The 14,863-nt window shown below is 39.6% G+C and overlaps 1 protein-coding gene across 3 annotated transcripts in view; it reads right to left on the bottom strand.

Annotated features, from left to right (window-relative positions):
- Positions 1 to 14,863, bottom strand: part of LOC6541212 (transcription-associated protein 1) — a 111,493-nt gene that overhangs the window by 43,657 nt on the left and 52,973 nt on the right. For 2 of the 3 annotated variants that reach the window (XM_026983530.1, XM_026983529.1), the window contains 5 exons: positions 12,378 to 12,456; positions 12,186 to 12,320; positions 11,927 to 12,130; positions 4,748 to 5,365; positions 35 to 1,427 (listed from right to left, as the gene is read on the bottom strand). In XM_026983530.1, coding sequence (XP_026839331.1) covers positions 35 to 1,427; positions 4,748 to 5,365; positions 11,927 to 12,130; positions 12,186 to 12,320; positions 12,378 to 12,456 — 2,429 coding nt within the window. Of the gene's footprint in view, positions 1 to 34; positions 1,428 to 4,747; positions 5,366 to 11,926; positions 12,131 to 12,185; positions 12,321 to 12,377; positions 12,457 to 14,863 lie in introns of those variants that run through there. The other variant, XM_026983531.1, reaches the window with a different exon arrangement.

Genomic DNA, 14,863 nt, shown 5'->3' with positions numbered 1-14,863 from the left:
ATTAAAACTTTTTTAAGAAAACCATTTAGCTTACCAATTGTAAAAAGTCGTGGCTCCAAAGTAGTGCAGAATGTATTGCCATCCATTAGTCCAATTTGCGCATTTGCGGGTTGATGTCTCAATAAATGCTTCTTCGGCGGTATAATGTCAGCGAGAACATCTTTATGCGGATCCATAACTTCAGAAACGGTTTTGGATTGTATTGTTCCAATATGTTTAAGTAGTATCATAGATTCTTCCCTAACAATGGTATTAGGGCTTGTGATGTGTCGCACAAGTTCGTGAATAACTTCATAAGTGGCTTTGACTTGTAAATCTTTTAGATCTATATTTTTATAACAGTCGCTTATTGGAGTTAAACAAATTTCCAACATGCTCTTCATATAATTCTTTGTAATTTCAATAGCACCATTAGAAACATCTCCCTCTAGGTCCATTAGTACAAACATGAACGCTTTTAAAAAATTAAAGAGGTTTTGAAAAAGGGCTCGCAAAGACATATGCTTGCATAAAAACTGAATAGCTTGGCAACCGCCTACTTTTGAGTACCATGGCCGATCATAGCATAAGGATACCATTTTTTCAGCTAGATATTGGATTATCGGCAATTTACAAGCTCTTTCTTTATTACCCATAATATTTGTTGCAGTGTCAAGAATAATACCCATACAAGCTATTCCTGGTTTGCATAACTCTTTTTCTTCATGTCCCATGCAAGAGGCTAAAGCATCTATTAATATCATGGGGTCAATTCCATGTGTGGCTTGGTATCCTTTTTGTGGAAAAGGTCCTGCCTGTTGTGCAATAGCTACCATAGTATAATGTCTGACAACAGCTGCCATAACTGGGCACACTGAATCACGCAAGTCCTTTGTTGCTGATGCAACCAACATTCCTATAAGAGCTGTCTGATGAGTTTCTCGCACAGCTTCGTTTCCGACTTTATGTTGAAATGTAGACCAATTCATAATTTTATTTTCAACAAAATCTACATGTGTAAAAAGTTTCAGCAACATATGTTTTTCATCATCCAAACTAATAAATGCAGCAAGGAAGCACCGGATTACTTCCCAGCTTTGCCTCCTATAAAACTGGTCAGTAGAATTTGATCCCAATGCTCTAAAGGCGGACTTAATCGCCTCATCAACAGGAAAATCTATTGGTGTTTCATATTCCTGAAAATAGGTTACAATCGAAATGGTTGGTTTGTCGTTTCGAATGTACGACAAAGCTTGTGGCTCCACCATCATTTTTCGATTTCCGCCACCAAATTTTCCAAGAACGCGAAAGGCAACCAAAGCGGCGTTGTCCTGATTTCTTAAAGTTTTCCACAAGGCTTGCATCAAAGCAGCTCTTACGGGTTGTATATGATCATACAAAAAGTCAGGCTGCAAATTATCAACGCAAAGCTCCAAGGTTCGCAGGCCCTAAAAAGAAAAAATTCGGTGTAAAATTTCCTTATATATTATAGAATAACCAATAATGTACATAGAAAACACAAAATAAACTAAAACAATATAGAATGCTTTATTTGAGTTCCCCGACTATCAGATACCCGTTACTCAGGTAATGGAAGTGCAAACGAGAAATTTTAACTTTAATATCTGTAGTAATTAGGAAAAAAAGAATAAAATGGAAAAAAAAAAACTAAAAAGTTTTTAAGTGTGGGGTGTGGGAGTGGGGTGTGTGCGAGTGTTTGGTCGGCTTGTGGGCGGTGCAAAAAGTTTTTCGGCAAATCGATAGAAATGTACCAAACTAACAAAAATATTAAAAACAAAATTTTTAAAAGTGTGTTAAAAGTTTTATTTGGTTTCTGGGCGTTAAAGTCGGCGTGGCAAATAGTTTTTCTCCTAATTGTTATAATTTTACCAAACTAACAAAATAATGATAAAATTTCACAACTTTTTTCAAACGTGTGGGCGTAACATTTTTGGACGGTTTGTGGGTGTTAGAGTAGGCGGGGAAACATTTGGAAACAAACTTGAGCTGCGTGTATGTCTCTGCATGCCTAATCTCAACATTATAGCTTTTGTAGTTCCTGAGATCTCGACGTTCTATCGAACGATAGAACTATTCGATAGAACAATGATAAAACGATCTCGACGAACTATATGATCAGGCAAACGTATTGTAGGTAAGATCAGAAATGCAAACAGTTCAAACGTCTTTGTTTTTGATGTATATTAGTTTCGAGCTATAGAACCCGAAAATGAATTCTATATTATATGTAACATACATATCAGGCTGATGCTGTTAATTGATTTTACCACGCTGTATCCTTTTCTTTACTGTACCAAATATAGTTCGTCCGATTTAAACAGTTTAGTTTAAAGGGTTATGGGTCACAAACGTCTATTAGTTTCGGTGATGCATCCATTAGCCGAGAATCTAGAAGCCAAGGAAGGGGTGCCGTTCGCAATTGACGGGTATAGTCAGTCCGACGGAAGTCCAACAATCGTTCCCAAAGTAATTCTTTTCCGGTTATAGGCAAAGTTCGTCAGCAATTGACTCAAAAAAAAGGCCTAGCGACATAGATAGGAACACTTTGCCAATACTCCAACCCATCACGGGAGTAGTCAAAAAGCAGTAGTTCGGTAAATACATCTATATGTCTACTAGTGCGTTAGAATATACCATCCTTTATCGACTTCCTGTAAAAATATCATGACATTTCATCTATTGGATCTTAAGATATTGCGTTTTAAGTGTCAATATGATTTGTCATCGGTGCGAAAATGTGCTTTGAACAAAGAGCCAACATTAAATTTTGTTTTAAAATTGCTAAAACTTTTACCGAAACGTTTCAATTGATGAAACAAGTTTATGGCGATGATTGCCAATTCCGTAGCAGAGTGCACGAGTGGTTTCAAAGTTTTCAAAGTGGTCGTGAGGACATAAATTACGATGTGGGCCTACCAAAATCCGTGATCACCGAAAATTCCATAGAAACTGTGCGTGAATTTATAAAAATCAGATAAAAGCATCATTGATATTCATGGAAATACAATTGAAACATCGATTTATTGCATTTTGATCGAAGCCTTCAGGACAAGAGATTGATTCATGCTGCATTATAAGCTTTGTGTGTTTTGTTTCACAGACTTGAATTAGTTTGTAGTCCTGAGCAATTAATTTGCTTGGTCAGCTTGTAGATTACCCATGATTTGTTGCATGAGTTTTAAATTGTAAATTATGAAATCAATACCTGATAGTCGGGGAAATCGACTATTTATTCTTTCTTGTTTAATTCATTATTTTTTACATAGTTTTGTCACTAGGTTTTTACTCGTTAAAATGCGCTTAAGCTAAATCTCGGTAAAAAATAAACGATCATGACTAAGAATATATATATGTACTTTATACCGTTTCATACCAAATGCTCCTTTATACAAAAGACACTAGAATAATAAGATGCGTAAAGACCATACATTGGTTTTGCACTATGCAGCCACTTTTTTGGTGGCGCTCTTTTTTCAGAGCATAGAAATCTAAAAGTAGAATTCACTTGCTTGTGTGAGTAAAAACAGTAAGCAAAAGTGTACATGTGTGCATAGTTGGGCTAGAAGACGATTTTACGTACGAAATTAATTTTGATCTAAGAAACGAATTTGATTATTGTTTTGGTAAATTTCGTTGTAATATGATCTAATAAAATATTATTAAAAATTGACGTTATCGATGCTATTATCTTTTTTTAAGAAGTTTTTTTATATTTGTTAGTTAAAATCGACGATTGAATTAGCTTCCATTTACAACTGAACTTTACATATAAAGTTTTATTGAATATAAATGCGGATGTTATTAAAATTTGGAAAAATAGTTAACGATAAGCTCTATGTATTTGTCAGCTTTACGCAAATGGATTAGGAGGAACTAAATGAAGAAACAACAAATTTGGCACGCTTTTCTACCCACCCAAAATTAAGCGGTTTTTTAAAATTTCAAATTAGAATACAAAAGAAACATTCAACAATATAATATTGGCATTTCAAATACTGAAAATTGGTCATTTACATAAGTATGCATATTTTTTTACTTGTATACTACTAATTTGTAGTTATAAATATACTAAATAGTTGAATAACTTAAATGCAACCTGTTTATTGCAAAATTGAATTCTTGAGGCAGGACCAACGCGCTACTAAGAATAACTCCATTTAAATATTTTTCCCCGTCGCAAGCTGAATACTCTGACGACAAATTTTCTAGTATAAAGTAATTTATGAAATTAATTAGGTATTATTATGTTCATTTTTTCACCTATTACTATTTCTATGATTTATTGAAATAATTATCATGTTAAGGCAAAATTAGAGTTTTTTACTTGGTGGCAATCGAGTACAAATAATATAGATTGAAAGTCCATAAACTTCTGAGGTGGAGGGTATATTTTGTCAAATTTACAATATATGAGCATACGTGTGCACACATTTGATTGACTGTCGCTGTATGCGTACAAGAGAGCTACTGGCTGTAGAGTGCTCTCTCTTGAACAAAAAATCGAGAGAGCCTGGAACCAGCTCTAGATCCAGCACAAAAAAATCGTGTGCAAAAAAATCGTGTGGCGTTGTACGCATCTTATTATTGTAGTGTCTTTGCTAATACCAAATGAACAAATACAGTATACACTCTTACTCAACAAATAACATGTACAATAAAACTGTCGGCTTAAATATGTAAAATGAATACTCATTAAAAGAAAACGTAACATTATATTAATTGTAAATTTAAAGACAACTGTAATTACCTGACTTATTAATGTAGGAGATCCGTTTAACGCAGAAACTAAAGGGTCCATTAACATTGGTAAATAAGGTAATAAAGATGACAAGCGGACTGGAACTGTAAGGCAGAGTTCCACGAAAAGATCTCGCATGTGCTGTTTATGAAACCCGCTCTGTAAGCGATTTAATCCTTCTAAAAGGTTTGGTAGAAGTGGCAGAAACTCTTGGTATAAAAGGTCATGGCTTCCTCCTCCAATTGACCTAAACAACGCCCTCAGAAGTAAAAAATAGTTATACGGCTCCTCCGATATTAAAGCCAATTCCATAGATCTATTGACTATTTTATGGAGATGCGGGCGCAACATTTGTTCATTTTCAACTGGAAAAAGACTTACACTTCCGAAAACCAACTTAAATAACCGTAGATACAAGTTTGAACGCTCCAAGTTTGATCCCATATCTTCCATTTTGTTCAAAAGATATTCAACCAGCACAGTGGCAAACAGAGGTGAAGTAGTAGGATTTGCTAAAAAGGAGTTCGCTATCACTTGTAAGGACTGATTTTTGTATATCCTTTCCACCAAGAAATTTATTGTAGTAGAAAATATTTCTTGAAAGTTTTGGGAGTGCATCATTAAAAACTGTTAAATAAATAAAAACAAGCAATGATTAATAAGAATTAAAATAATGTAAGATAATTACTTCGGATACCGAAGCATAAAGCCAATTCCATAGATCTATTGACTATTTTTTACGCTTGCTAAGAACTTCCTTTTTATGATTTATGAGGTCTTTATCAAATATTCTGCTTGTCACGTTGTTTCAATATCAAATATAATATATGCACCGCGAATCGCATCAGCCTCAAAAACTTGGCAAGACCACCGCTAGGTTCACATACATAGCTGATTTGTTTCATGCTGTTAAATTTAGTTTCTAAGACCAGCAATTGTTTGAAGGTGTCCCTAGTGGCGTGCTTTGCTATTTAATTCATAAATGAAAACAATGTCAAAAAGATTTGAATAAACAATATCTTTTGTTTTTCGATTTCGAGAATTAAGTAAAAGGCTGAGTTACCGATTCAAACAGGCAACTTATGGTTAGATCGTAGTTTTAACTATATTTTGCAATAAAATTTTAGTTTACAATTTTATAACTTAATTCGATAATACAGTGGCTTATATTAGCACAATAAATTCTTTAAATTAATAGCAATGACATCAAGATTCGCTAGGCTAGATTTGTTAAGAAATATGTAACAGGCAGAAGAAGCCGTTCCGACCATATAAGGTATCCTTGTATATTCAGAAATTCTGTTTTGGCAAATGTACAATCGCCATTAAAAATCCGTAGAATCATTTAATCTAATACATACTAAACAAAAACTGTCTTTATGTGCTTTAATATTGCTATCAATCTAATTTCGTCACTGCCTGTCAACTTCCCGATCATTCTGTTTGACTATAAGTATATAAAATGACACTGACACTGCATATTTACCTAAAAATGACTGACATTGGAGAAGCAAATAGCAAATCTGTAGTTCCAAAAGATTGATCCATTTCTGTACAATTGGGCAATCGATAGATAAACCGAGTTACAACAAGTGCTGTAGTCGAGATACCCGACTATCAGATACCCGTTACTCAGCTGGTGGAAGTGCAAACGAGAAATTTCATAATTTTCTGGACTATGATAGAATTTGCGTTGCAAAAAGTTTTTTTACAAGACAAACAAAAAAATTATGAAATATCAAAACATTTCTAAAAAGTGTGGGCGCGGCAGTTTTGGGCGGTAGAGATGGCATGGCAACATCATTTAATAAACTTGCGCTGCGTCGATGTCTCCTGAATCTGTATGTCTAATCCCAACTTTTAAGCTTTTATAGTTCCTAAAATTACGACGGACAGCCGGACATGGCTATGGATTCTGACCAAAAATATATACAAGGTGCGTTCCAAAGAAAACAGGACTTTTAAAAAAAGACAGAAGAAATGGGTTTATCGGCAAAATCAATTAATTTTATTCAAAATAGTCCAAAAGCATGTCGAACGAGTGTTTTAGCTCGTTGCCCGGTATGGCCGCCAGAATGACGGTGCAAACCTTTTGAATTTCCTCCACGTCTGCATAACGCTTTCCTTTCATCGGCAAATGCATTTTTCCGAAAAGGTAGAAGTCGCACGGTGCCATATCAGGTCAGTAGGGGGAGTGGTTGATTGTTAATATTAGTTTGGCAAATATCTCCCTTCCGCCTTTTTGTCTTTTGAATTTCGCGGCTATGTACAAAGCGCTACAGAGCTCGTATACTATACATAATTTGAAAGGTCTTGACATAACCTACAAAACGACGCTATGCATGATTAGTTTGGATATTGCGTTCAGTTATAGACGTGTAAACATGGAGTTCTCTAACGCCGAAATTCGCGCTATTTTAAAGTTTTCCTTCGTTAAAGGCAAATCCGCTAGAGAAACGTTCCGTGAGATTAATGGTGTTTTGGGGGATGGTACTCTATCACTTCGAACCGCGGAGGAATGGTTTCGACGATTCAGAGCCGGTGAAAACGACACCATGGATAAGCCAGCCGGCGGAAGACCTGTGACGACAAATACCGATCAAATCATGGAATACATCGAGTTAGACCGGCATGTGGCATCTCGTGACATCGCCCAGGAGATGGTAGTTAGTCACCAAACCATTTTAAACCATCTGCAGAAGGCTGGATACAAAAAAAAGCTTGATGTTTGGGTGCCGCATGATTTGACGCAAAAAACCTTCTGGACCGAATCAACGCCTGCGATATGCTCCTGAAACGGAACGAACTCGACCCATTCTTGAAGCGGATGGTGACTGGCGACGAAAAATGGATCACATACGACAATATCAAGCGAAAACGGTCGTGGTCGAAGGCCGGTGAATCGTCCCAAACAGTGGCCAAGCCGGGATTGACGGCCAGGAAGGTGGGATTGGAAGGGAATCATCCACTATGACCTGCTCTCATATGGCCAGACGCTTAATTCTACCATCTACTGCGAACAACTGGACCGCTTGAAGCAGGCGATCGACCAGAAGCGTCCAGAATTGGCCAACAGGAAGGGTGTAGTGTTCCACCAGGATAACGCCAGACCACACACTTCGTTGATGACTCGTCAGAAGCCTTGGGAGCTCGGATGGGAGGTTTTATCGCATCCACCATATAGCCCGGACATAGCGCCGTGATTACCACCTGTTCCTGTCCATGGCGAATGCCCTTGGTGGTGTAAAGTTAAACTCAAAAGAGGCTTGTGAAAAGTGGCTGTCCGAGTTCTTCGCAAATAAGGAGGGGGGCTTCTACGAGGGAAGTATTATGAAGTTGCCGTCTAGATGGAAACAGATTATCAAACAAAACGGCGCATATTTTAACTAACTGTAACACTTTTTATAAAGCATTGAATAAAGAGCAAAAAAGGGGAAGGGAGATATTTGCCAACCTATTATGTGAATTTTGGTAATATAATCGGCCACAAGCGTTGATCGATGAGGCGGCGCATTATCGTGCAACAAACGCCAACTTCCATCATCGCGGTATTCGGGCCGAACACGTCGAATACGGCGCACCAAGCGCTTCAAAACTCCAAGGTACTGCACAAATTCTTTGTGGACAATACCCTTTGAAATCTTAAAAACAAATAAGTATTGCCTTCACTTTTGACTTCTCCAGGCCCGATTTTTTGGGCTTTGGCTCGTCCGGCGCCTTCCATTCAGTACTCTGACGTTTCGTTTCGGGGTCATATTGAAAATTCCACGTTTTGTTACCAGTCATAATCTCGTAAAGAAAGTTCATGTATTATTTTTGCCTCTTTAATGATGTCCTTCGAATGTTGAATTCGGAGGAATTTTGTCGTCAGTCAATTTGTGCGGAACAAATCGTGCACACACATTTTGTAAGCCCAAATGTTCGTTCAAAATTAGATAAATCGATGTTTCAATTCTATTTCCACGAATTTCAATGATGATTTCGGCTGATTTTTAATGAATTTACAGTTTCTATGGAATTTTAGGTGAAAAAGTTGCACATCCACTCGTGCACTCTGCCACGGGATAGGCAATTATCGCCATAAAGATGTTTCATCAATTGAAACGTTTCGGGAAAAGTTTTACCAATTTTAAAAAAAGTTGAGGTACGATCGCTAGCTGCTTTCAGCCGCTCTCTTGCGTTTCCGTCAGCCAGCGAGTGCAGACGTGTTTTCTTGGAGCTCTGGCGCGAGTAGCAAACCCACGTGTTTCGCAGGGTAGCCGCGATAGCGATCGTGAGAATCGGGCTACGCAACGCCACGCCCTGCAGAGCAACAATAAACCAGCCATCAAGTAATGATAATAAAGAAATCCTGTGAACATTATCCACCGCATTTTCTTCATACCGCATTGCCTCCCGTATTCCGAAGTTTCACGTAGTGGCGCCTTACCACCCATCCTCCAAGCGGCGTGCCCGTTAGAAAGTTCGATCGGTTGGCGCAAGTGAAAGATTCGGAGCAAACCCAAAAAGTATGGGCCCGACTCTCTGACCTGGAAAGGCGGTACACGGCCCTAGCGGCCACCTCACCAGCGCAAGCTCCATCTACAATTCGATGGGTATTCTGACCTACTAGCTTTTGTCGAGAAAGTTGAAAACTGCGCATTATCCTACGGTATAGAACTGCTGACGAGCAAAGCCGACAAATGGATCCAAACCAACCGCCTCTAAAGGGCCGATTGTGCCACCTTCCGGGAAGAAATCCACGACTACATGTTAGACCTTCGTTTTCTCATGCGTCGCGCTGGCTACATCGAAGAACAAGAGTTGAATAGATTATGAAAACGCTGCTCTATATTAAGTGTACATCCGGACGCAGCGAGTTTCAGACCATTCGGGAATTCGGGAACTGGTCCATCTGGACACTAAGTTTGAAGCCGTCAAAGAACGGAGCCTAGGGTGCGGTAACAACAAACAATATTATCTTAGCACGCCGGTACATTATTCATTTGCCCAAAGCCAAAGTCAGCCCGCGTTTTCCATGGGAAATAGCCAGGGATATGCCCCACGCGCACCACCCAAAGCTAGACCACCGACGCCGGCTAGGGCTAATAGAGTGATGGCGTCTGGCCACAGAATTGACGTAGGAGATGCGTGCTGAAATTTTGGGGAGCCTGGCCACCTTAACCACGACTGTTGAAACCCTCGACAGTACTACTGCTGGCACTGCGGGCGCGAGGAGTCCGCACAGCCGGCGACCACAAACGGGAAACGAAACGTGTCCCCGCGATCGGCGGAATCCGCCGTGGAACAACTCAGCCGAGCACCACCAGTAATCGCACAATTGAGGATAGAGAGGGAAAGGGTCGGCGTCGAAGTCGACATTGGTGGTCACATGCGTCTAGCCACCATCGACACCGGGGCCTCAAGAAGTTTTAGAAGGGCAACATCATCAGTTTCGTGAAATCCGTACACAGATCAATCTGGCTGTCGCGTCTCGTGTGGAAATCACAAAGCTGTCCATGGCGGACGTAACGCTCGCACGAAAGACGATCCAAGTGTCCCTTCTGGTCTTCTCACCCTCCAATGTGGAACGGCAAGCCTTACCCTGCCTCGACGAAGACCTAGAGATCGCGACCCAGGTGAATACAATGACATGGAACAGAACACCCAAACGGAGCCACAGCCCCGACCACGACAACGAAGGGCAATACAAACACCGACCCCGGAACCAAGGCTAGTTATTACTGATCATGACACAGGATCACGGAACGATCAGGATACAAATACACTCGAAGGACAACGAAGGATGAGGCCAGATGAGCCGGATGGCTTGGGACTACGGAACAGTGGAAGGATACCAGAGCTGAACTTCGTCGAGAGGAACAAAAGGAAAGACACCAGAGAACACCAGGAAACGCCAGAGGAGAATAACAGAGAAGAACCACGGGACGATCCCGACTCAGAGGAAGCCGCTGACCTCCCCCGAGGACAACACACCCAAGAGGTGAAGACCCAGAGACATGGAGTACCAAACCCCGAAAGCCAGGAATACAAGCGTTCCTTAACGAACAGCTGGCACAATTCGAAGGAATGTGCTAGAATAGCAGAGCACCGAATAACCATGAGAGACGACCGACTGATCAAACACGCTACTTCCCGAAGAACTCGGCCAAGCAACGAATTATAGACGAACAGGCCTTACAGGGATGCATAGAGCCTTCACAAAGCCCCCATAGTGCCATAGGGCACATGCGTGTCAACCATATCCTGGAGCGACTGAGGAACGCTATATTCATTTCCACGCTAGACTTACGCTATAGGTGCTGGTGAATACCGACAACCTGGCCTTAAGCCTTAGAGCTCCAGCAAGATCAATACGACGTGAACTACCGCCGCGGGAAGTAAAACGTGGTGGTCGACGCTTTGTCTCGACAATCACTGGAGCACCTACAGAGGCTCACAAAAGGGAGGTATCAGTGCAAATGGTTATAACGGGAGTTACATGAGGTCCGCGAAGAGCCACAGAACTTGACCGACTTACCCTTAAAAATAGATAACTCGATCGACACTTCGGACATCGGACTCGCATTTTTCAGGAGTGTTATGACGCCCCCACGGCCAGCGAATACGTTCTGAGCGAGCGACTTCACCCTCGCAAAGGAGTTAGCCCCACGTGTGGAGGACGCCTCTGCCAACGAGTCGGATTACGGCCAGGCCTACTCCGAGATCGGCCAGGAGGAAGAAGCCCGCTAAGGCTGAGGGGCAATGTACCACACGGCCGGCTGCCAGGGAAGGTATGACGGGTCATCGAAGCGAGACGCTCGGCAGCACAGCGATCCCGCCAACGATTCCGGATTATTACGGAAGAGAAAAATATTAAAGAAAATATTAAGGAAAAATCAAGATAGAATGCTATGGTCGAGCATTCTAGCTTTTGTAGTGAAATCGAGGCGTTCATACGGACAGACGAACATGGGCAGATCGACCCGGCTATTGATCCTGATCAACAATATATATACTTTATATGGTCGGAAACGTTTCCTTCTGTGTGTTACATACTTTTCACAGAATCTAGTATACCCTTTTACTCTACGAGTAACTGGTATAACAATATCATTTGCTACGGTACTTGGAGTTAAGGGATAGATTCGCATGTATGAAAACGGCTTAAAAAATTAATAAACAAAAATATTTTATTGTATTACTTACTATGCCACTGAAATGCTCCAATACTTCTTTTTCTTCTTTACTTCTAGAAATCAACCCAGACGTTCTCTGTTGATTTGGATTAACGTTTATAGTGTATATATCTAAAGCCTCCATCGCATAGTGAACCAAGTCGATGTAAGAACATACGATTTCAGGTCCAAAAATTTTTTCATGATTGGCAAGATTTGTGTTAGTTAGCTGAAACTTTAAAAAAAAAAATAGTAAAAAAAAAAAGGGAACAAAAGCATTATTTATTTACCTTTGAGTTAAAAAAACCCCATGTTATTGTTTTTACTCCTCCCACAAGAGTTTTAACTAAGCTTCGAAATTCGGCTACATTTACGGAATAAACCCATTGTGATCCAGATGCAGATGCTTGGATGTTAGATATGTCCTAAAATAATATAACACGGTAAGAATATGTTTTGCATCAATTTTTTGTAACACGTACGTCTTTTAGATCTGGCGCATTAATGTTTGATAGGGAAACGTTTCCAGATGAATGTACTAATGCTCCAGAGTGTCCTTTGCTTTAACGAAACAAACAAAAATGTATAAATGTATGTAAGTGTAAAAATATATTATATAAGCAATGAACCAATGAATGAAACAATGAAATGAACAGTACGTTATAAGGCTTGATGTTTGGGTGCCGCATGATTTGACGCAAAAAAAACCTTCTGGACCGAATCAACGCCTGCGATATGCTGCTGAAACGGAACGAACTCGACCCATTCTTGAAGCGGATGGTGACTGGCGACAAAAATGGATCACATACGACAATATCAAGCGAAAACGAAAACGTGAATCGTCCCAAACAGTGGCCAAGCCGGGATTGACGGCCAGGAAGGTTTTGCTGTGTGTTTGGTGGGATTGGAAGGGAATCATCCACTATGAGCTGCTCCCATATGGCCAGACACTTAATTCTACCATCTACTGCTAACGACTGGACCGCTTGAAGCAGGCGATCGACCAGAAGCGTCCAGAATTGGCCAACAGGAAGGGTGTAGTGTTCCACCAGGAAAACGCCAGACCACACGGTCTGGGAGCTCGGATAGGAGGTTTTATCGCATCCACCATATAGCCCGGACATAGCGCCAAGTGATTACCACCTGTTCCTGTCCATGGCGAATGCCCTTGGTGGTGTAAAGTTGAACTCAAAAGAGGCTTGTGAAAAGTGGCTGTCCGAGTTCTTCGCAAATAAGGAGGGGGGCTTCTACGAGGGAGGTATTATGAAGTTGCCGACAGATTATCGAACAAAACGGCGCATATTTGAACTAAATCCGATAACTGTAACACTTTTTATAAAGCATTGAATAAAGAGCAAAAAAAGCGGAAGGGAGATATTACCTATATTACCTATTATTATTATACTAGGATACTATGATTGTGCTATGATACTAATATTGTCCTTTTTGCATTGTAATTGTATTGTATTGCAATTATTGCCGCCACCAAAAAAGTGGCTGCATATTGCAAAACCATAGTATGGCCGTTAAGCATCTTATTATTCTAGTGTCTTTAGACGGAGTGTATATTTTGTAAAATAGCTTGTAAAATTGGCCCCCATCAACCCAGCCTAAATTATTTAGGATACACATAATGAGACACTTTATTTGATGTATATCGAGTATGTAAAAGCTGTAATCTACCTGTTACATACCTGTTACATACAACTCTAAAATACCATTTATCTTCAAAGTCGATTGGGACGATTGCGCAGTCCATACATTCATTTCTTAGCTCTCAATGGCTTGTTTTGTATTCCCTCGCTTTGTTTTGAACCCAAATTACAATATTACAATATATACAGTTGCGTCTACTGTGGATATGAAAAACGTGATGTATACTCCTGTCATTCATTATTTTCCAAATCGCATCGTTGAAAGCGCTACCAAATCCAAATCGGATCTTATGTTAAACGTCTTTAAGAAAACTACAATTACAAGTAAAAACCACTGTTGAAGTGATCCAACGTTAGGCAGCAAAATGACTAATTACATTTGGTTTTTAACTTTGAAAATTAAATAGTCCTAACACAATTAAGATTCCTGTATTTAACAACTTACAGTTAGCGAAAACGGTATGTAATAGGCAAAAGGTTTCCGACCCTAGTTGCGCTAGAACGTTGTCTAGCTCAATCAAAACTTTTAAAATGTATTTTTCGAACTCTTCCATGTTGTGTAATCTGATAATCGACGAACTCAAGAATAGCGTTCTACCTTGTTTAATATAAACGAGTGCCAGTCCCCTCAACAAAAACACTTTGTCATGCAACATATTTTCGAAAAACATGTTTTGAATTTTTCATTTTATTATTTTTCTTGCCATATGCTATCGGCACGTACGCTCAAACTAAACTAAACTAATTAAATACAAAATATTGAACTTGACAACAAAAGATCTGGACCACTACAGTTCGAAGTGGTGGACTCGTTTCTGCATGATGGATAGGTAATATTAACCAAACCAGAGCTTAGAACTTTCAGTATTTCATATGCCACTATAAAAATTGTCGGAATATCAACACTCAGTTAAAACTTTTTATGGGGACACTATTGAAATATGGCCTTAAAACAGATTACATCCAACGGAAGCTAAGCGTCTCGCTTACATTAAGGGATACGTGGTGATTACTAAAATATAGACAAAATAAAGTAGGTATAATGGGTAAGACTTCGTGATGTTAAAGGGTCACTAAGGCATATGCCCGTTATTCAGCTAAATACAACTCAGAAGAATACAAAAGGAGTTGCTTTAGTCGTCCATCGACTAATCAATACCCGTACACAGCGATTATCCCCAGGGCACAGAACAAAAATTCACTAAACAAACTATTCCTTCTATCAGATATCCGTTACTACATAGTTAAAGTTAACTTTACGTACCAACTTTAAACCAAAGAATCTCTTAAATTAACTAAATTTCAAGGGAATT

This window comes from Drosophila erecta, unplaced genomic scaffold, assembly GCF_003286155.1.
Source record: "Drosophila erecta strain 14021-0224.00,06,07 unplaced genomic scaffold, DereRS2 tig00000307-arrow-arrow-pilon, whole genome shotgun sequence".
In the NCBI taxonomy this organism is placed as follows: Eukaryota; Metazoa; Arthropoda; class Insecta; order Diptera; family Drosophilidae; genus Drosophila; species Drosophila erecta.
This window is presented reverse-complemented; position numbering and strand designations above follow the sequence as displayed.